The 21,811-nt window shown below is 32.2% G+C and overlaps 10 protein-coding genes across 10 annotated transcripts; 6 read left to right on the plus strand and 4 right to left on the minus strand.

Annotated features, from left to right (window-relative positions):
• The first annotated feature begins 673 nt into the window (after positions 1 to 673).
• On the plus strand, positions 674 to 2,367 carry PTA1 (RNA-processing protein PTA1). The gene has a single exon (XM_020192552.1). The coding sequence runs from the start codon at positions 789 to 791 to the stop codon at positions 2,100 to 2,102; it is 1,314 nt and encodes a 437-aa protein (XP_020050783.1). The 5' UTR covers positions 674 to 788; the 3' UTR covers positions 2,103 to 2,367.
• Positions 2,368 to 2,386: 19 nt separating this feature from the next.
• On the minus strand, positions 2,387 to 4,620 carry ASCRUDRAFT_74091 (citrate synthase mitochondrial precursor). Its single transcript, XM_020192553.1, has one exon. It carries the CDS (start codon positions 4,237 to 4,239, stop codon positions 2,812 to 2,814), a length of 1,428 nt encoding a protein of 475 aa, XP_020050784.1. The 5' UTR covers positions 4,240 to 4,620; the 3' UTR covers positions 2,387 to 2,811.
• Positions 4,621 to 6,424: 1,804 nt separating this feature from the next.
• On the plus strand, positions 6,425 to 9,122 carry ASCRUDRAFT_42588 (ABC transporter ATP-binding protein; the record flags this gene model as incomplete). Its single annotated transcript, XM_020191031.1, has 2 exons — positions 6,425 to 7,395; positions 7,495 to 9,122. Coding segments are annotated over exons 1-2 (2,256 nt in total), but the record flags the coding sequence as incomplete, so codon positions are not given.
• Positions 9,123 to 9,835: 713 nt separating this feature from the next.
• ASCRUDRAFT_74093 (60S ribosomal protein eL15) lies at positions 9,836 to 10,739 on the plus strand. The gene is made up of 2 exons (XM_020192554.1): positions 9,836 to 9,922; positions 10,014 to 10,739. Coding segments are annotated over exons 1-2 (615 nt in total). The 5' UTR covers positions 9,836 to 9,921; the 3' UTR covers positions 10,628 to 10,739.
• Positions 10,740 to 11,233: 494 nt separating this feature from the next.
• On the minus strand, positions 11,234 to 14,005 carry ASCRUDRAFT_68455 (uncharacterized protein; the record flags this gene model as incomplete). The annotated part of the gene is made up of 1 exon (XM_020191531.1): positions 11,234 to 14,005. One exon carries the CDS (start codon positions 14,003 to 14,005, stop codon positions 11,234 to 11,236), a length of 2,772 nt encoding a protein of 923 aa, XP_020050787.1.
• Positions 14,006 to 14,140: 135 nt separating this feature from the next.
• Positions 14,141 to 14,870, minus strand: ASCRUDRAFT_105654 (uncharacterized protein). The gene has a single exon (XM_020188623.1). It carries the CDS (start codon positions 14,739 to 14,741, stop codon positions 14,277 to 14,279), a length of 465 nt encoding a protein of 154 aa, XP_020050788.1. The 5' UTR covers positions 14,742 to 14,870; the 3' UTR covers positions 14,141 to 14,276.
• Positions 14,871 to 14,943: 73 nt separating this feature from the next.
• Positions 14,944 to 15,622, plus strand: ASCRUDRAFT_84282 (uncharacterized protein; the record flags this gene model as incomplete). Its single annotated transcript, XM_020194866.1, has 3 exons — positions 14,944 to 15,289; positions 15,356 to 15,566; positions 15,596 to 15,622. Coding segments are annotated over 3 exons (584 nt in total), but the record flags the coding sequence as incomplete, so codon positions are not given.
• Positions 15,602 to 17,139, minus strand: ASCRUDRAFT_89708 (tryptophan synthase subunit beta). The gene has a single exon (XM_020195034.1). The coding sequence runs from the start codon at positions 17,053 to 17,055 to the stop codon at positions 15,769 to 15,771; it is 1,287 nt and encodes a 428-aa protein (XP_020050790.1). The 5' UTR covers positions 17,056 to 17,139; the 3' UTR covers positions 15,602 to 15,768.
• Positions 17,140 to 18,024: 885 nt separating this feature from the next.
• Positions 18,025 to 18,951, plus strand: MIR1 (Mir1p; the record flags this gene model as incomplete). Its single annotated transcript, XM_020190217.1, has 1 exon — positions 18,025 to 18,951. One exon carries the CDS (start codon positions 18,025 to 18,027, stop codon positions 18,949 to 18,951), a length of 927 nt encoding a protein of 308 aa, XP_020050791.1.
• A 642-nt stretch (positions 18,952 to 19,593) lies between these two features.
• Positions 19,594 to 20,622, plus strand: ASCRUDRAFT_20012 (aldolase; the record flags this gene model as incomplete). The annotated part of the gene is made up of 1 exon (XM_020189617.1): positions 19,594 to 20,622. A coding segment is annotated over one exon (1,029 nt), but the record flags the coding sequence as incomplete, so codon positions are not given.
• Positions 20,623 to 21,811: the final 1,189 nt, after the last annotated feature.

Raw genomic sequence — 21,811 nt, forward strand, 5'->3', positions numbered from 1 at the left:
TACAAACTCCAATTTTTACTACAACTATTTTTTCCCTAACTAAACTAATCAAAAAAAGACCCTCTTTAACTACTAAAATCTTGAACAATTTAATCAATTATGACACCTCAAAGAAATTGCCTTACAAATTCCAAATTGTCAAAATAGCAAAAGATATAAATGACTTAGAATTGGTTAAATTTAAATTAAATAAAAGATTTTCAAACAGAATGATTAAAAATTTTATTAACCATTGTTTCAAAAATAACTTATTACCCCCTCCAAACCCTGATTTAGCTAACGCAAACAATAATAACAACAATAATAACAGTGACAACGACTTGACAGCCTTGAACAATCTATCCCTAAAATTTAGCAAAACTTCATCATTTTTAATGACAAAATTGGATGAACAAAGAAAAAAGGGAATTTTTTATCAATCAAATGAGGATAAAGAATTTATAAACTTTATTAATAACGAATTTAAACAAATTCCTAAAAATTCAATTGAAAAACTATCAACCGACCAAATCTCAAAGGACTTTAATAATTTAAATAAAAAAAGAAAATTTAATGATGAAATTAATGAATTGATTAAAAAACATTATCCTGAAACTACTTTAGAATTACCAATTACTAACAATAATAATAATAATAATAATAATAATAATAATAATAATAATAATAATAATAATAATAATAATAATAATAATAATAATAATAATAATATTACTGGTCATACAAATACTCTTAAAAATTTATATACTTTAATTGGTAGTAATAATGAATTGAATAGTGTCGACGTTTCAATGTTAAACACAAATGGTAACAATGATTTATTAATAAATTTAATTCTTATTTCAATTGGTAAGGTTGATCTTGAAAAATTGGTTACCGGTTTATCTGTAATATCAGAAAGATATAAATCTACTTTTGAAGAAAGAATAAGATTGAAAAACACAAAAAGATCATTGATTTCTAATGAGGGAAACGAAAAAAAGCAAGGTCAAAATAATAACAATAATAACAATAATAACAATAATAACAATATCAATATCAATGCTATTAATAATAAGATATTGGATAAAGCTAATGGGTCATTAATTGCTCCTGATCATGTTTATAGAAATACTGAAGACAATGATATGAATTTTGATGAGAACTATGAGTCTGGAATTCCATATATTCTACCAGTTCCAACCAAGTTTACATTGAAAGAAAAAAAAGAGCATATTAAATTAATTATCAATAATTACTTAAAGTTAGCTAATATGGATCAAATAAAATTATCCTCGTTAATAAATAACAGTAATACTGATGAGGATAAAGAGAATAATAAAAAGAGTCAAATTAAAATTCAAAAAGTAGCCATACCTGAATGGAAAAAGGACTCATGGTTGATTTTATTGACAAGACTAGCCACAAGAGGAATCTACTCCAGACTTGACAAAGAAAGACAGAAAGAAGACAAGATGGAGAGATTAGAAAATTCTTCTGATACAAGTCAAGAGAGTGGCGAAGAAAAAGATATTGAATCTGAGAATAAAGCTAATGGTTTGAAAAATGAAGAAAACGACTTGGAAATTAATGATAAAACAAGCATTAGTGTTGAAACAAATGGAAAAAATAAAATTGATGGGTCAAATAAAACCGAAAATGAAGAATTAAGTGACTTGATAAGGGAAGCGTTGTTTAATTATTTCTTAGAAGACATTCACGAACGAATGGAGGTTGTTATTGAATGGCTAAATGAAGAATGGTATTCAGAATATGTCAAAGAAGAAAGTGAGATTCAGAGACAAGCTAAATTAAAAAATCAGAAGTTAAGTGATGAAAAAGTTTTTAAACTAATTAAAACACCTACATATCTAAAATGGACCAATAAGATCCTTGATGCAATGATACCCTTTTTGGATTTAAAGGACCGAAAGGTATTTATCAGGTTATTTTCAGATTTGTCTTACTTGAACAAGGATATTATTTTAAAATTGAAACCGTTGTGTTTAGATCCGTTGAGAGGAATTTTGGGAAAGCAAACTATTCAGTATCTCATAAGGTTTAGGCCACCTGTGAAGGAGTATTGTTTGGAATTGTTGAATGAGGTAAAAGAAGCAGAGAAATAAACTCAAATTATGAGACAACTTTGCAGCCAGATTTTTTTGATTGAGTATTTACGTTAAATAGGAAATCTTTATTGTGCAAAATTACCCCAGACACAATAAGTATGATGAGGTGCTAATATTTCGAGGTGTCACTATTACGGGACGTAAAACCTTTTATAGTGGGCTGTTCGGGCTAATTTCTTTGATTATACTGATAGAGACGTGCAAACGCTGTAGTAAATGGTATTTAGTGTATTAGCTAATAGGGTAAATAATCAATAATAACAGTGATTTATCTGTCACGTTTTAGAAACATCAAGTTTCTCGGAGATTGTTGCTGAAAATAATTAAGGTTTGGTTTAGTAATAAATTTGCAAAGTGAAATAATAAGATGAGAAGTGAAAAATAGAATAACTATTGGGCTATATAATCATAAACCTAATATGAATATTGAATAAATGATAAGAGATAGCAGGCAGCAGAACATAACAAGCTGCTGTTAAAAATGTGATGGTTTAAAAAATGAATAGACATTGAATTAAAGTGTTTTATTTTTTTAAAGAAAAAACTTGATTTTATACTAAATTAGACGAAATAAATTTAATGAAGAGCGTAAAATAGAAAAAAACTATAAAAGAAAAAGATAGAATAAAAAGAAAGAATAAAAAATCATATCATATCAGTGACCATTAATAAAGATAATCTAATATTTACAAGCAACATAGATTGATTATTTTTTTGATTCAATTTTTTGGACTAATTCAATGTATTTTTCTGTTGAGAAGGATTTTGGTCTTTCAATAGAAGAACCGTAAGCTCTGTCGAGAATTAATTGTGGCAAGACACCAAAGGCTCTTGAGACACCGAATAAGACAGTGTAGAAGGAGGCTTCAGTTAAACCGTAGTATTGTAGTAAGACACCTGAGTGTGAGTCTACATTTGGCCATGGGTTTTTAGTTTTACCATGTTTGGTTAAGACTTCAGGGGCAACTTCATAGATGTTAGAGACCAATTTGAATAATTCATAGTCAGGCATGTGTTTCAAAGCGAATTCTCTTTGAGCAGTGTATCTTGGATCAGTCTTTCTCAAGACAGCATGACCGTAACCTGGAACAACTCTACCAGCATTAAGAGTATCCCACAAGTATTTTTCGATGGCAGGTTTTGAGTAGTCACCATTGAGGGTTTCTTTCATACCGAATAACCATTCAAGAACTTCTTGGTTGGCTCTACCATGTAAAGGACCAGCTAAACCGTTTAAACCAGCAGCAAGAGATAAGAATGGGGAGGATAACGCAGAACCAACTAAATGAGTGGCATGGGCAGAGACGTTGCCACCTTCGTGATCAGAGTGGATAGTCAAGTATAATCTCATCAATTCGACGAATTCTTTGTTTTCACCGTAACCTAACAAGTTGGATAAGTTAGCACCGTAATCCAAGTCTTTGTTGATTGAAGGGATTTTACCATCTTTGAAGACGTTTCTGTAAATTTTACCAGCAATGAGAGGCAATTTAGCTAATAAGTTGATGGAATCATCAAAGGTGTATGACCAGTAATCCTTCTTGTTGACACCCTTTGCGTAAGCCTTAGCGAATTCGGATTCAGTTTCTAAAGCAGTGATGGCTAAGGAGAATTGAGCCATTGGGTGCAAGTTTGCTGGGCATCTGTCGATTAAATCGATGACATGTTGAGGTAAATCGGATCTAGCAGCTAATTCGGCAGACAAGGCAGTGGTTTGGGCTTGAGTTGGGACTTCACCGGTAAGCAATAACCAGAATAAAGCTTCAGGCAATGGTTCGTCTCCACCTGGGGCTTTTGGTAATTCATTTTGAATGTCAGGAATAGTTCTACCTCTGAATCTTATACCTTCGATAGGGTCCAAGACGGAACCTTCCCAGACTATACCTGGGATACCTCTCATACCACCGTAGGCTTGTTCTAATAAGACTTCACCAATGACGGTTTTACCCTTTTCTTTTTTGAATTTTTTAATTGCTTCAGCCTTTTCAGGATATATTTCAGCGAATCTTTCTTTTAAGGTTTTTTCCTTAGCAATGGTTGAGTAAGCCTTAGCAGAGTTGTTGAGGAAAGATTTGGTAGCATTTTGTCTCAATAAAGAGGAACGGAGAGAAACTTTAGAAGCTAAAGAGGCCATTTTGAATATAGTATTTTATAAGTATAGGGGGAGAGAATATAAGTGCAAGATCCTAAAGTAGAAACGAGAATTGAAGATCTGGATTGAAAAAAAGAATCAAAAAATATAAAAAACTGGACAATAAATAATTATTGATGTGATGTGAATATCAATAATGGGACTATTGTGTTTGTGGTCAGAAAAGTATTAGTTACAAAGAGGAAGTAGAACTAAAAACAGGGACGAGTATGATATATATATATATATATATTTAGTGAATATTGAAGACAGATGTGAAAGAGAATATGACAATGGAGAGAAATAAAGAGAAAAATGAAAACTTATATAGTGATTTGGAGAGAGGGAAGCGAGGGCAAGAAATGGACAAATGAAAAAGAGAAGGAATTGAGCTAGTATGAGATAAAAGGAAGGTAGATCAAATAAAATGAGATAAAATGAGATAAAAATGATTTCAAAAATGATAAAAAATTGTGAGAAAGTGAGTTGCATGCATTTTGGAAATAGAGTTTGGCGGAAAAGAGATGAAATTCAGCAAAACACTGCAAATCTGCAGATAGGCTCCCACGCTGCAGGTACTCAGCTCGACGGATCCACTCAGATTCCTCCAGATCCAATGGTGCGTGTTCATTACTACCGCACGCATCTCGCTTTTCGACCTGCGCTGCGCTCTTTCTGGGGAGCGCTCTTAGGTCTCAATGCGGGTGATTCCCCATTCGCGCGCGCAGCAGATTCTGCACCACACGGGGCCGCTGTACGTAAGCACTCACACTGTGCATGTCATCTGCTGCTGCTCCACTCATGTGCAGCAGTCCTCCAGTCCCTTCTCCACGGGGAAGTATATAACGCGCCTCGTAGGGTCTGGTCATGTCTTTTGAAAAGTGAGTGGAAAAGCAGCAGTGATCCGTGACTGGAACCGACTGAGGAACCGTTGGAACGAGCAGAGCACTAGCGTTTGGCCTTGCGCTGATTGGCTGAACCCGATTTCTAGTGCAGCAGACCCACGCTGCTGGTCCTGGTTTGGAGGGACGACTTTTTCATCCCAGATTCTATAGTGGGGCATCAAAATGGTGCTATCTTTGTGCTCAAAAAATCTTAAATAATTTTAAATAATTTTAAATAATTCTAAATAATTCTAATTAATGCTAATAATTCTTATTTCCACCATAGCGTGGTTATTTTCCCGTATATTTATTCTCTTGATTCCATTGGTAATTAGTAATTTTGCTACTCTAGAGCTCATTTTCCTTTTTTCTTTAAGATTCTTATGACGGGTTCTATGGCAAACCTAATTCCAATTGTCTGAAATAAGACTGGATATTCTTCAATTTTATTACAATTGACATCTGAAAATTGCCTGGCTTCGTATCACCAAAAACCGCGCTGATTATATCTTGGTTTAATTAGCTTTGCGGTGATTTTATAACATTTGCCATTTTTTTCCTTTTAAAAAAAAACAAAACACAATTAGCGATCGCTCTCCGATATCTCTTTGCTTGGTTTCTTTGGCTCGTCTCCAATTACAAAAGCATTCAAATATAAGATATATTGTTCAATTCTCAATCAATTCTTTCGATTCGAACTAATTGGTTCCATCTACTTTTCTGCTATTGTAAAAGCACTCTTACGGGGTGGGAAGTTATTCCATTGGCATCGATATCCGATAACTCTATTTTCCACAATCTACACCAAATGGCTTCCATTATTACTTGTCAACTCAGCTGTATTGTTTGTCTGCTTCCATCGATTCGTTTCCAACTATGTTCTTAACAAATAATGCCACATCTCAGTGATTGGGCCTATTACAACCAAGAGAAAAATAAAAAGAAAAGCGCATTTTTATTTTGTAAATTCAAAGGCTGCTTGAGCTTCCAAACCACAATGCGACATCTCCTCCATTAACTGCCTTTCTTCAGCTGGTCCTCGACACTCTACACCATTATGCTCTCCAGCTCTGCTCACCTTCCGAATCCGTCTTTCAGCTGTCGACGCACACGAAATATCCGGGACAATGGATTTCTACCCAATCCTTTCCGCAAATCCGTCACATCCGTGCCAGCCCACTCCACTGCGCCTGGGGTCCGTGTTAGCATCCGCGTCAGGTGCCAGTCCAGCTCTGCGCGCCTCTCATTGGCTGCCTGCTTATATTCTTCTTGCGGAACTTCGAGCCTTTGATCTAATCGTCCTAATCAACCCTCTAATCTGTAGATGCTTTTTGAGACTATTGTTGCTGCTTTTGATGCCCTTGTTGTTCCATTTCTTCTATTCATATCTCCAACATCTCCAATTACTATCGCAACTATTCACCTCCCTTTTGTCACATCCCACTCTGATTAACTAATCTGTTTTATTTTTCCTTCCAACTCAATATCTTAATTAAGCATCTAGACCTAGTATCGAGATTTGGTACCTACTTTTGGTATCCAAAATTTACTATCTTGATCGAATTTTATCACTGTCTATATTCCAAGCATCTTATTCTATAATATACAACAACTTACCTTAGTACTTCATACATAATACATCTTATTATGGTTTTACTAATAAATCCATCACTATTTATAAAGAATAACCTAATTTCTTCTTTATCAAAAAAATCTTTTCCAAAAAATTTAAATTTCATTTCAACTTCAAAAAGATCTATATCAATCAGTAATAATTATAATTATAATCATACCTATAATTATAATTATAACTATAAATATAATAGCAATCTTCTATTTCATAACTCACCTTCAATCTCTTTTAATCCACTTTGTAATAAAACTGACCTTAAAAAGCAAAACATTTTCGGCTACTTTATATCAAAAAGATTTAAATCTAATACTCCGCCAAATAACCATACTATCAAAGATAACCAAAACAATCAAAACAATCAAAACAATCAAAACAATCAAAATGATCAAAATGATCAAAATAATACTATAAAAAAAAGTGATGAAATTTTGCCTCCATCAAGAATTTTTAATCCCTCTGAGTTAATCCTATCTTCAGCAGAAAACACCACAAAAAACTACAACGACTTTAAATCAATGGCCAAACTATTCTCCCTCGCAAAACCTGAAATAAATCTTCTTCTTCTAGTCTTATTCTGTTTAATTATTTCTTCCTCAGTATCAATGTCTCTACCTCTTGTCTTGGGTATACTCTTGGACGCTGGTAACTCGATTCCAAACAATCAAAACACCTCTGATAAAACTGATAAAGCCGATAACAAATCAACCTCCTTCATTCAATCCTTTGTAACCAAAATTAAAGAAAATGATCGTTTTAAATCTTACAACTCTAAAAATGATCCCAATGACAACTCCCCACAAGTTTTCGGTTTACCCTTAAATTATTTTCTATTCGGTTTAGCAGGCTTTTTCTTGATCGGTGCAATTGCAAATTCTTATCGTATTATCCTTTTAAAGACAATTGGCGAAAGAGTCATTGCAAGATTAAGAGTAAGAATCCTTAAAAAGTCTCTAGAACAAGATGCTGTCTTCCTAGACTATAACAAAGTAGGCGACTTGATCTCAAGATTAACCAACGATTCTTCCATTATTACAAGATCTGCCACTCAAAATTTATCTGATGGTGTAAGAGCTGTAATCTCCGGTGGTGTTGGCTTTTCAATGATGTGTTTAGTATCTCCCAAGCTAGCTGCCTATTTATTCATTCTAGCACCTCCCTTGGGTTTATTTGCCTTTTTTTATGGTAGAAAAATTAGAAATATTTCAAAAAGATTACAGCAAGAAGTCGGAACCCTAACAAAAGTAGCCGAGGAATCTTTATCTTCAACAAAAACAATACAATCCTTTAATGGTGAAAGAACTGAAATCCATAATTTTTCAAAACAAGTTAGAAACGTCTTTCAAGCAGGTTACTTAGAAGCAAAATTCACAGGTTTCTTTTATGGCTCAACAGGTTTTATAGCAAACTCGGCGCTATTATTACTCCTATCAATTGGTTCTTCAATGATTAGATCCGGCGAAATTAGTGTTGGCGATCTATCCTCATTTATCATGTACGCTGTTTATACCGGTTCTTCAATGTTTGGACTATCAAATTTTTACTCAGAATTAATGAAAGGTATGGGTGCTGCAACAAGAGTATTTGAATTAAATGATAGAAAACCTTTAATCCCTGCAACTATTGGTAAAAAAGTAAACCACAAATCTCTAAAGGGCGAAATTGAATTCAAAAATATTAAATTTTCTTATCCTACAAGACTAAACGCTTTAATATTTAAACAATTAAATTTCAAGATAACTCCAGGTGAACATATTTGCATAGTTGGCCCATCAGGATCTGGAAAATCAACCATTATTCATTTATTATTAAGATATTATGATCCAAATTCAGGTTCCATTTTACTAGATAAAGAAAATATAGCTAACTTTAACTTGAAAAATTATAGAAGAATTATCGGGGTCGTGCAACAAGAACCATTATTATTCTCAGGAACTATTAAGGAAAATATCAAATACGGATATACTAACGCATCTGATGAAGAAGTTGACAATGCTGTTAAACTCGCAAATTGTGATAAATTTTTAACTAGATTTCCAAATGGTCTCGATACAATAGTTGGGTCAAGAGGTACTCAGTTATCAGGTGGTCAAAAACAAAGAATTGCACTTGCAAGAGCTTTGATATTAAAACCAAAAATATTAATATTGGATGAAGCAACTAGTGCATTGGATTCTGAAAGCGAAAATGCTATTTCAACTACTATACAAGATAGATCAATTAGAAATTTAACAACTATTTCAATTGCTCATAGAATCTCGACTATTAAAACAGCTTCAAGAATTATAGTTCTTAATGAAGGAACCATGGTAGAAACAGGAAAATTTAAAGAATTAATAGCAAATCCAGATTCTTTTTTGAATAAATTGTTAAACAATGATCCAGCAATCCATCCATCACCAAATAATTTACCGGATAACGATAGACCTATTATTCATGACGATAAGTTTTTTGAATTAGAAAATGTGGAACAAAATTTGAATATGATTGAAAAGACACTAGAAGAAATGAAAATGAAAAACGATAGTAATATAGATGAAATAACGAAAGAAATTGAAAATTTGAAAAGTTATAATAAAAACTTGCAAGAATTAGAAATGATAAAAAAGAAAAAAATAATTGAAAATCAAGAAAGACAGCAAGAACTTGACGACAAAATTAAAGAGCTTAACAAGTCTCCCTAGCCACTTTCCAAATAATAGAATAAAAATTATTTATAGATAATCGCTTAGAAACTTAGATTCCTTTCCTTGAAAGAAAAATAAGAATTTGTAAATATAAAATTGACACATTTTGTGTTCACTTGAACCGACCCAAATTGGTGGAATTGTTTTCAGTACGCACAGACCTTCCTAAAACAAATTCTTGCTTACCCAGGGTCTACCAAACATTTCGAAAACACAAGCACGTTCCGAAACTTCGCCGAACCGTGATTAGAAAACGGAAACTATAGAGCTGCGGTTGTGTGCGCTGGCCGTGACTGTTTTTTTTAAGAGAAAGTCACGCTTCAACTTTTCAGCGGCTGACACGTGCCGAGTTCTCAGTAAAATTTCATGATATTGTTGAATGGAATATTGAAACGCTTCTCACCAGCAGCATCAGGGATCTAGTAACAACTAAATTATTTTTATACTATTATATTCAATACTGTATCTGTATCAATATTGAAAGAGTATGTTTTGAAAGTTTTCGACCCATTTTCCTTTCAGTCCGTATGACTCAATTAAAGTGTCTGCTACTAATGCTATAAATTTCAATTGCAGTGGGTGCCTACAAATATTTAGAAGAACTCTCCAGAAAGAAACAATCTGATGTTTCCAGATTTTTACAAAGAGTCAGAGTATGGGAATATCGTCAAAAGAATGTTATTCACCGTGCTACTCGTCCTTCTCGTCCAGACAAAGCTAGAAGATTAGGCTACAAAAATAAACAAGGTTTTGTTATCTACAGAATTCGTGTTAGAAGAGGTAACAGAAAGAGACCAGTTCCAAAAGGTGCTACTTACGGTAAACCAACTAACCAAGGTGTTTCTCAATTGAAATACCAAAGATCATTACGTGCTACTGCTGAAGAAAGAGTCGGCCGTAGAGCTTCCAATTTAAGAGTCTTGAACTCCTACTGGATCAATCAAGATTCTACCTACAAATATTTCGAAATTATTTTAGTTGATCCTTCTCACAAAGCCATTAGAAGAGATGCCAGATACAACTGGATCGTCAACCCAGTCCACAAACATCGTGAAGCCAGAGGTTTAACCTCCACCGGTAAAAAATCAAGAGGTATCAATAAAGGTCACAAATTCAACAACACCAAAGCTGGTCGTCGTCACACCTGGAAAAAACACAACACTTTATCTTTATGGAGATACAGATCCTAAGTTTCTTGAAGGATTTTTATTTTTTAAGAAATACTCATTTTTCAAATTTATTAACACTTATTTGTTGAATATTTAATATAATTACGTATTTTAATCTATATTAAAATGGGTCAATCATTTTGAAAGCATTTTTGTAGATAATTTATTTTAAATTTTATTATCATTTTTATCACAAACAAAGACAAAAATTCAAAAGATTAATTCCAGAGCAAGGTAAATTTTATCAAATATATCAATTAACAAAAGCTGATTGAAATGAATTAAAAATCAATTTCATAGGATTATTATTACTTAAATTTATTTCAAATCACCACTTCTTTCAAAAATATAATTGGACAGTTAATGAATTTCCTAAAGTAGAATCTATAGTACTTAGATCTCACATTTGATTTCCACATGAATTAAATGTTATTAAAACAGATACTAATATACATTAACTAACTAAAAACATGAAAAAAAAATTAACAGTTCAAAACTAAATATGCTTTTAAATCCACTACTCCAATTCATAAAAATAATACAAAAATACATGAAAATGACCTAAAGAAAAGACTTGAACACACCCAAAAAAAATCAAATCAAATAAAAACGAAAAAAAAAAACAATCTAATTTTCACCAATTCTTGATATTGCTTTCAATAAGTCAATGCTATCTAAATGCTTCATTTCATTAATTTTTCTTTGAATTGCTTCATCTTCAATATCCATTTGACTGTTTTTATTATTGCCATTTATATTTTCAAATTCTTGATTGTTATTTTTTTTCAAAATCAAATCTTTGTCCACATTAATATGACTAATATAATCATTTACAAGTTTAGAAAAAGTTTTTATCTTATTTTGATTAAACAATCTTAATAACTTGTCATTTGAATGTAGTTTCAAAGAAAAATCATTTAGATTATCAATTACTTGCATGATATTATTTTCAAAATTATTTTTAGTATAATTGAATGTACTTTCAATTTTACTTATCTTAGCATTTTCTAATGTTTCAATTATATCTTTATCTTCTTCTTTATTGTGTAGGATATTATTATCAACATTTATTTTATCAAATGAAGATTTCTCCAAGTCTAGTATAATTGTATTCACCTCGTCATCAATTTTGATCTTTTCTTGTTCAATATCTTTAAATGCTTTTTTTATTTTATTATTTTCAATTTCTTTTCCTAATTTGTCCAAATTGACATTATATTCCTTAGTATTTTTAAAATTGATATCATTTTCAACATACTGGCTGTAAAGGTCATCCCACAATTTATTCTCTTTTTGTAGAATTTCCAATTTTTTCAAGAATATTTTCAAATTAGATTTATTCATTATATTTTGAACATTAGCGACAACTTTTACGTTATTTTTTGAATTGTTAGATTTCTCTTCAAAATCCTTTTGATTGTCTTCACTTTTATCTGAGTCGTCATTAAGATCTCTATTCCACCAAGATGTATTTATTGTTCCGTCTACTAAGGACTTGATGATTTCATCTTTGATTACTTTTGCAATGTTATTTGATATCTTCTCAGTAGTACTAATACCAGTGCTAGTTTTGTTTTGTCTTTCATTTGACTGCATGATGGTATTATTTTCAATATATAATTGTCTTTTAAAGCACCATACAAGTAGCTGTCTCATTTGATGAGGTATAGGCAAAGATAAATCAAAATGTTTAAAAAAATAGTTTGGCTCGATATCTTCATGTGGAGTAGCAACAAAACCATTTCCAATTGAAGAAGTTCTTTTGCCTCTATTACTAAGTGAAGATCTTCTTTTCTTGATTAATTTTTTCTTATCACTAATATTTTTGTTTACACCAACACGCCGTATTGGAGATTCAGAAATTTGAAGTTTTTGCTTTTCAATAGATTCAATTTCTAAATATGAACTGTTACGACGAATTTTTTTAACAATTTGGTTATTATCGTCGTAGGAGTTAATTAATTTAAAGGAATTTGCAGTCGAATGATTCTGAAATCCATTTTTATTTTTGTTTGGAGGATTTTTATTAAAGTTATCAATTTTATTTTCGGGTTTTTCCTTTCTTAAAACTCGTTTAAAATTCCCATTAGCTTTCTGTTTTAAATCTTGAGATGTCTTTATTTTGGTTCTTGATCTTTTTAAAGGTTTTTCTATTACTATTAAAGAGTCGTCTTTTTGATCAATTTCTTCAATTGTTGCTTGTTCAGGAGTTATTTCTTTTATTTTTCTTTTATTTTTTTTTTGATTGTTATTTGAAATGATGGAAAAATCATCATTTTGGGTTGGATCTAAATTTGAATTGATGAAACCATTTGTTTTCAATTTAGATTTAGATTTAGAATTAGAGATAGGTCTTTTGATTGATTTCCCATTTGTTAATTTTTCAGTATCCGTTTTTCCATTTCTGGATTTCCCATTGGTTTTCTGGGTTTGATTATTGGTGGATAATTTAGAATTTAAATTTGGATTTGGATTTGGATTTGAATTTTTATCTAAGTCTGAAATTGAATCAAAATCGGAAAGAGATAAAGTATCAATTATGTCATCTATATCGTCAATTATGTGTATATAATTTTTTGCAGTTGATTTTGAGGTTTTTTCCTCAGGTAATTTATCAAAGTTATCAATATCCAGAATATCATTTCGTATTTTGTTCTGTATCAAGTTATTATTTTTCTGAGTATTTTTCTGAGTATTTTTTTGAGTGTTTTTTTGAGTTGTTTTCCTAGTATTTTTTTTCTTCAGTATTTTACTGTTGTTATTATTAGTTTTTGGAAATAAGACAGAATCTGGAATAATATTTGTTTGTTGCTGTATCTTTGATCTTATTGCTCTACCTTTTTTTTTAGTGTTATTATTATTCCCTATTGTTGTGATATTATTGGGTAATTTATTGGGTAATTTATTAGGTATTAAATCATTGTTAGTAATGGTATTGTTATTATTTAAATCTAAATCTAAATCCGAGTTGATTTCATCAATGTCTTCTAAAATTCTGTTTGTATTCAAATTTTGTAGTATTGTAAAGGAAAAACCATCATCGTCTTTTTTTAAATGAGAGAATTCTAAAGGTGTTGTATTGTTATTTATAGAATTATTAAGAGTATTGTTAAAGCTTGAGTTATTCAAAAAAGAATTTGAATTCGAGTTTGCCCTTAAATTTCTAGATTTTGATAATATTCTTGAAATTTTATTTATTGGTTTATTATTATTGATTTGTGAAATATTATTATTGGTGGAATCATTACTATAAGTTGAATCGTTATTGTTTATAGTATAAATATTGTGATTAAGTATATTATTTGAATTTGGATTTGGATTTGGATTTAATTTAGATTTAGACTTAGATTTTGTTGATGATGGTATCTGTTTTTTAATTTGTTTTTTCCTTGGAGGCATTATTAGCCAATATTCATGAAACAGTGATTGATTCTAGCTAAGAAATGCAGAATTGAATGGTAGAAATGAAATGAAAGTGAAAAATTCCAAGTGATAAGACTGTGGTGCTTATTGTTGTTGAAGTTAGATGTTGGTTATTAAAAAGATTTGTTCTCAATGAAAAATAAAACCATAAACAAGCAAGAAAATCCGTAATATAAATCGCAAAAAGACCAACCCCCTAGGCAGCTGCAGGCATCAATGGGTGTTGTGGGATGTAAAATCAACCAGGTCAATTCTGTTGTGTATTTACTGGCAATTCTATCGTCTGGCACAAGAAAATGACAATCTCTGGACCAAATGGGAATCTGCAAAAGTATAAAACAGAAAAAACAGAAAAAACAGGAATCTGGAGCAGATATCGACGAGTAATGGGTCGTTGGGGATATTGGAAATGAGCTTGGAAGACGCGAAGAACAATCACCACAGGAAGCAGACAGAACAAACGCAGACAGCAGACAGCACCTCTTCGATAGGCCTTTTGAGTTACACACACTTTCTCACTAGTGACGACTATCGTGGAACAGTATTTGGTGAAACTCTGGAGCATAAGCAGCTTTTGTTTATGTTGTTTATTTTTTTCTGGTGTTGTTTTCGTTTGCGAAGGGGGTCTGTCGCGGGTACTATTATGTAAGCCAGACCTCCAAGAGGGTTGCCACTGGTGGGGCAAGTTCACTTGTGCATTGATTATGCGCATACATGCATTGAATCCATAGCGGTGGGTTTGATTTTTATTTATCTTTTTGACATTTTTGAAACAGAAATTGAGACATAAACAGGAGTTTTAAATAGTCTAAAACAGGAGCTAGGGATGGATATAAATATCAAGGGAGTGAAGGCAAAATGAGAATTCTTTTTTGTTTTGCTGTTTTGGCGTTCTTCTCAACAACCCAAGATAGCAATGGTTCAAGAAATTAAATTGAGGAAGAGTATATTGGTGGTTGGCGACAAGGGAGTGGGCAAAACATCGCTTTTAATGTTTCTTAAAAACCATGGAGAGTTTCCAATCGATATCAATTTGCCAAATCATTTGGAACCATTTAAAGTCGACGTTTCACTAGCTGGTTGCGACATACCTGTCTCAATTGAATTGAAAATTTTCGATACTCATTTCAAGCAGTTTGATAATAACTTTGATCCGTTTTTATACTTCAATTTATTGTACGATTTGAGCCAATTCAGTCTAATATTGATCTGCTTATCATATGACGATTTAAATTCGTTTAATAATTTGAGGAAACACTGGTATGTAGAGTTTATCAAAAGAATTAATAGCAATAACAATAACAATAACAATAACAATAATAATAGTAATAGTAATAGTAATAGTAATAATAATAATAATAATAATAATAATAATAATAATAATAACAATAAAAACAGAATTCCATTTTTTATATTATGTTTAAAAGCTGATTTGAAAAACAAAAATAAAGACATTTCATTAAATGATTTGTTGTTATTAAATGATGAATTGAACTCCAATGGGTTTTTCGAATGTTCATCAAAAACAAATAATAATGTATTAAATTTGTTTCAAAATGTGTCCAGATATTTATTACATCTACATTATTATAATAAAAATAATTCTGAAAACAATAATTATAAAAGGAAAAAAAAAAGCTCGAATCTGAAGAAATTCACAATAAAGAATATTCTTCCAAGAAGATTAAAGTCAAATAAAATTATTAAAATAAATCATTAAATTAAATCATTAAATTAAATCATTGAATTTCGTATTTTTTGTCGATAAATTGTGGATAGTTTTCAACAACATAATCAATGTCCTTATCGCCTCTACCAGATAAATTAACAACAATAGTTGAATTGTTGTCAACATTTTTAGCTAATTTTAAAGCATAAGCGATTGCATGAGACGATTCTAAAGCGGGAATAATACCTTCCAATTTAGATAGCGCAAAAAATGCATCAACAGCTTCCAAATCAGTTGCACCAACATTTTTCTCAGTTCTATTGCTTCTAAACCATAGAGCTTGTTCAGGACCAACACTTGGATAATCTAAACCTGAAGCAATTGAATTCACTGGTCCGGGTTCATTGTCATTTAAGTTTTTAATCATAATTGAATTAAACCCATGCATAACACCATCTTCACCATATGAAATAGAAGCAGCATGCGATCCTAGTTTTCCAGTTCCATCTCCAAGTGGTTCAACTGCATATAGTTTAACATCTTCGTCATCAATGAAAGCAGAAAATATACCGGCAGCATTTGAACCACCACCGCAGCATGCAACAATATGTTCAGGTAATTTGTTATCATTTTTCAATTTAAATTGCTTTTTAGTTTCAGTACCAATAACACTTTGGAAATCTCTCACCATTAAAGGAAAGGGGTGTGGGCCAACAACACTGCCAATACAATACATGATATTTTCGGGATCTTTCATATAATTTTCAAAAGCTATATCTACAGCCTCTTTCAATGATTTTAAACCGTGAGTTGCAGGTATAACGTTAGCACCTAAAATTTTCATTCTGACCACATTTGGTTTTTCTTTAATGATATCAATTTCACCCATGTAAATATCACATTTCAAATTAAAATAAGCAGCAGCAGTAGCTAAAGCGACACCATGTTGACCAGCACCGGTTTCAGCGATTATCTTTTTTTTACCCAACTTCAAAGCGATCAAAGCTTCAGCCATACAGTGGTTTAATTTATGAGCACCCATATGGTTTAAATCTTCTCTTTTGAGATAGATTTTAATATTTTTATCTGGAGAGGCATATTTGGATAAATTTCTAGCAAAAAATAATGGAGTTGGTCTACCTTGAAAATCACTTCTAATTCGGCTCAAAGTCTCAAGATATTCAGGATCGTTTTTCAAGAGATCATATTGTTCTGAGATTAATTTCATTTGCTTCTCAATTTCAGGAGGAACAAAACATCCACCATAGGGACCAAAAAACCCATTTTTATCTGGATAATTTTCCAAGTAAGGCTTTGTGAGAGTAATTCCCTGTTTGTTTTTCTCTAATTGAGACATTTCACTCAAAATATTCGAATTTATCACAAAATTATATGAAAAGGCTAGCAGCGATCCACAAATAATCCTTAGATACTTGAAGAATCAAGAAATAATTTTCATTGTTTCTCTGTAAGATATATAAATAACTGAAATATGGGTCTGTAGTGTTCAAAACTTCCCAAACCCGCAGCACTGGTTTTCCGATAATGCAGTATTTGCATGATTTATGTCTGTGCGCGCCTCAGAGAGGTTTGCCACGTGAAACGCCTGTTTTGGATCAGAGGAACACTCATTACCCGTTTGTTTCCAACCTCCGTGGCGGTGGATATGACCGGAGCCTTTGCCTGTGCCGCAGCAGCCCACGTGGTCGTTTTTTGAAACAGGATTAGTGTTGGCTGGACGCATTTCCGGTGGTTGGGGACGGAACCCCTCGCTTGTTCTCGCATTGGCCGGAAGTGGAAAAGCACCGATGACTGTGTTCGTTTGAAAAGGCTACCGATTTCGTGTTTGGTGTTAACGGTCTTTCAATTTATCTCCAATGATGGGCTGCAGTTACTATGTGATCGCATACTGGACTATTGTCATCGCGGAGAAATCGTTGTTGTGTTCGCTGCGAAATCGCGAAAAGAAAACAGTGGATCTACTACCGGGTAAGAAAAGTTTCTTTTGTCCAATTAGAGGAATCAGATCTCGTTTTTATAAAATGATAAATTATATGAAATATATTTGAAAGTTAATAATTAATATTAAAAAGATATTTAAAACTGAATATATCTCAATTTTTCTGATTATCTTCTTGTTTTTGTCTTTTTATTATCCAATAAAGGTTTCACATACATTTTATAAATAATATCCTTTTTTTATTTATATTCTTGCCAATATTCTTCCATATCTTGTATATTAAATTATTATTAAATTATTAATAGATATTTTCATTAATATTTACAAAATTTATAAACAAATCAACCTCATATTTCATATTTCAAAATGACTGCATCTGAACTTTCATCCTTTACTGTATTAGATTACAGTAAATTCGCTTTAGCTGGTGCTATTGGTTGTGGTGTTACCCATGGTTCCATGACTCCAATCGATGTTATCAAAACCAGAATTCAATTAGAACCAACCAAATATACTGGTATGTTCCAATCTGCCAAAAAAATTGTTGCTGAAGAAGGTGCTGGTGCTTTATTAACTGGTTTGGGTCCAACCATCTTGGGTTACTCTTTACAAGGTGCTTTCAAATTTGGTGGTTACGAATTATTCAAAAAAACTTTCATTGATTTCTTGGGTATTGAAACTGCTACCAACTACAAAAACTCAGTTTATATTGGTTCTGCTGCCATTGCCGAATTCTTTGCTGATATCGCTTTATGTCCTTTGGAAGCCACTCGTATTAGATTGGTCTCTCAACCAACTTTTGCTAACGGTTTATTAGGTGGGTTTTCAAGAATCTTAAAAGAAGAAGGTGTCGGTTCATTCTATAACGGTTTCACTCCAATTTTGTTCAAACAAATTCCATATAATATTGCCAAATTCTTAACATATGAAAGAGCCTCTGAAGCCATTCATTCTTTTATCCCAACTCCAAAGGAAAAGTTATCTTCATCTACTGCAACTGCCATCAATTTAGCCTCTGGTTTAATTGCTGGTTTCATGGCTGCTATCGTTTCTCAACCTGCTGATACTTTATTATCTAAAGTGAACAAAACTAAAAAAGCTCCAGGACAATCAACTGTCGGTTTATTAGCCCAATTAGCTAAAGAATTAGGATTCAGGGGTTCATTTGCCGGTTTACCAACTCGTTTAGTTATGGTTGGTACTTTGACCTCTTTACAATTCACCATTTACGGTACTCTTAAGCAAAGTCTTAACTGTTCCCCAAGTATCGAAATTGGTGGTGGTGGTCACTAAGCAACTTGATACATCACTTGTGATCTTTCATTTTCCGACTAATCTTTATAAATTTTAAATTAATAATAAATAATAAATAATTAACAAGTAAATAGTAAAGGTCTAAATAGAAATATTCGACCAACTTTAATTATCCTCAACTCAAAATGTGATGGAATTTAGTTTTGTTTTCCTCATTTGTGAAAATATGTCTGTGTATGACTCAATCATGACACAAACAATATCCGGTAAAAAGAACGCTATACAAAAATAAATAAGACTTTTTCCTCATTTTTCAGTTTTATTAATTGCAAACAGAAAAAAGATTAGAATAATATTTCATTATACTTTTGTCTACTCTCGTCTATAATAAGCAGTCATTGGTAATCATCAGCGTTATCTATAACCATCGAAATGTCGTATCAAAATGAGGAGTCACAGCAGTCGAACGAAAGCAATAGGCTTTATCAATTGAGTTCTCAAGACTCCAGCAGTTCAATAAACAAGTTTCCATATTGGAATTATGGTCCTTCAAAAAATAACTATCATAACAAAAGTTCCAATAATGTTAACAATGTCAATACTCACAGCAACACTACTAATTACAATGGACATAATAATAACTCAAATCACAGTCATCCATTATTAATGTCGAGAAATTACTCATCTAGCAGTTCAGCCTTATGTTTAAGTGAAAGGGCTAGACAGGTTGCTGTTGCTCAACCAGAAGTTATTCAACAGTTTATTTCCCCAATAACTTATGAGATTTCAAATAAAATTATAAATGATCGACTAAGTTTATCCAACTTATTAAAAAAAGATAATCCAATTACAAATCCTTTAGTTATAATCTCTGGTCCGAATTTTATTGGGAACAAGAATCAAGCAAAAGCTTGCTCAAATTGGTTGAATAAATTTCAAAAGGAGAAATCTTTTAATCTGAATCTATTTTTATTAATGAGATGCAATCTAATGAACTACAATTATTCTTATGAGGAATACGATGATAACGAAAAAATCATACCATATGGTAACAAGTCCAGTATTAACGACTCGTGTATGAGTTATGAAGTTAACTATGGAGTACCATATTGCAGAAATCTACTACTAGAAATAGTCTCAAGAGTACCAATAGTCGGAGAATTGGCAGATACCATAACTCCACAATATACATCAGATTTATATTCAATGGCTATTATTGGTTCTTCAGTGGTTGAATCTCAATTGCACCGAGAGCTGGTGTCTGGAGCATCATACGCAGTGGGATTTCAAACATCAGATTATAATAATAAGAATGTGAATGATTTAGAGAAATTTAATTGTAAAATTACTTCATCAACACAAGCTATTTTAGCATCAAATAAGCCTCATCATTTTTTATCAATAACCAAAACTGGTCAAGCTGCAATCGTTTGCACTACAGGAAATGATGAAACATTTGTAATATTGCAATTAAACAACATATATTTGGAATTATCGAATCAAGATATCAAAGATACTATAGCTAAAATACTCAGAGAGTTAAAGTTGAAAGAAAGAAATAAAGTCAAGCCGGTTATTCTATTTGACGTTGGTTTAATTAATTTAAATAACATTTTTAAATACTATGAAATTTTGAAAACATTTTTAGTTGATGAGGCTAAAACCTCTGCATATGTTTTGGGGGTTCAAATCAACTCTGGTGATGATTATATAAATGACAATGGGTTTGATGAATATGAATTTGATGATCAAAAAACTGACAATATAGCAAATTCTAATGTTATCCTAGATGAATTTGATGAGCAATTGAAACTCGACTCTCTGACTGAGTATGATCCATATAAACTTGTTTCCAACCGGGGTATCGCTCTTGAAATATATGAAACTCACAGAAGAAACTTATTCAGCAATATTTTCAATGTTAATTTGGAGAACAGTAAAAATGAAATTGACATGTTCGAAAATTTCGTTTGTGCTGATATTTTGATGGCATATATCTCACACTTGTCTGAAGCCAGGTCAGACCTAAAATAGTTGCTTCCCAGAGTGTTACTGAGGACACAGCTGTCAACTGAGGTAGTTTCACCACTTTTCCTTTTGTTCCATCTTGGTTTATCTCGTTTTATCTTGTTTTTTATCTGCTTGCCCCAATATTTACCATCGCTATGGAAGTTCCATCTCCTGTTATGCTGCGCGAGATTATGCACACGCAGCTTCTCGTCATGAATCCGCATTGCTGGCTCTGCTCAACATTTTTTCTTTTCCAACAAAACCGTAAGCTACCGCCTGCACCCAGCAGCTGGACCGCACCACTCCGCCATATTGATTTGGCTGTGCGGGCTGAGTGTGCCAGCAGGTGGCCGTTTTCTGTGCGGTCCCTCCCAGCTCCCATTATGTTTGGTATAAAACCGCTAAAACAACCATTGCTCTTCTTTCTCAAAACTCTTGATACTTGTTGTTTTTTTGCTTTAAAGCTGAGTGTCGCTGAGTGTTTTCAACAAATTCACAGTGTTGTTTTCTAGCTGTGGCCAAATCAAATATCAAACCAAATAATAAACGAGAAGCCCCTGGAATTCCACAAAACTTCTCAAGTTGCTGTGATTTCTGCTAACTTTCTCCAATCTCTGCCAACTTATTCAAAGAACCAAAAATTAGACTCAGTCGAAGAACACAGATTCGTTGCTTTCCAGTCTTCAACCAAAGCTCATTAGGCGCAATAAATATTCTTCATCGCTACTGAAATATAAAGATATTCATCCTTTTTCATCAATTTCTCTTGGAGAGCTATATGAATCTTTGGTTTTATTTTCAAAAATAACCTCGAACTAGCACTGACTTATCCAACAAATTACATTCAAAGATTATCAAATTATAATTCTCTTACAAGATTAATCACTAC

Source organism: Ascoidea rubescens (genome assembly GCF_001661345.1).
Source record: "Ascoidea rubescens DSM 1968 unplaced genomic scaffold ASCRUscaffold_1, whole genome shotgun sequence".
Lineage (NCBI taxonomy): Eukaryota > Fungi > Ascomycota > Saccharomycetes > Ascoideales > Ascoideaceae > Ascoidea > Ascoidea rubescens.

Coding starts and splice junctions, on each gene's coding strand:
- PTA1 (XM_020192552.1), top strand. CDS start 789: ATGTTAAACACAAATGGTAACAATGATTTATTAATAAATTTAATTCTT.
- ASCRUDRAFT_74091 (XM_020192553.1), bottom strand. CDS start 4,239: ATGGCCTCTTTAGCTTCTAAAGTTTCTCTCCGTTCCTCTTTATTGAGA.
- ASCRUDRAFT_105654 (XM_020188623.1), bottom strand. CDS start 14,741: ATGCGCATAATCAATGCACAAGTGAACTTGCCCCACCAGTGGCAACCC.
- ASCRUDRAFT_89708 (XM_020195034.1), bottom strand. CDS start 17,055: ATGTCTCAATTAGAGAAAAACAAACAGGGAATTACTCTCACAAAGCCT.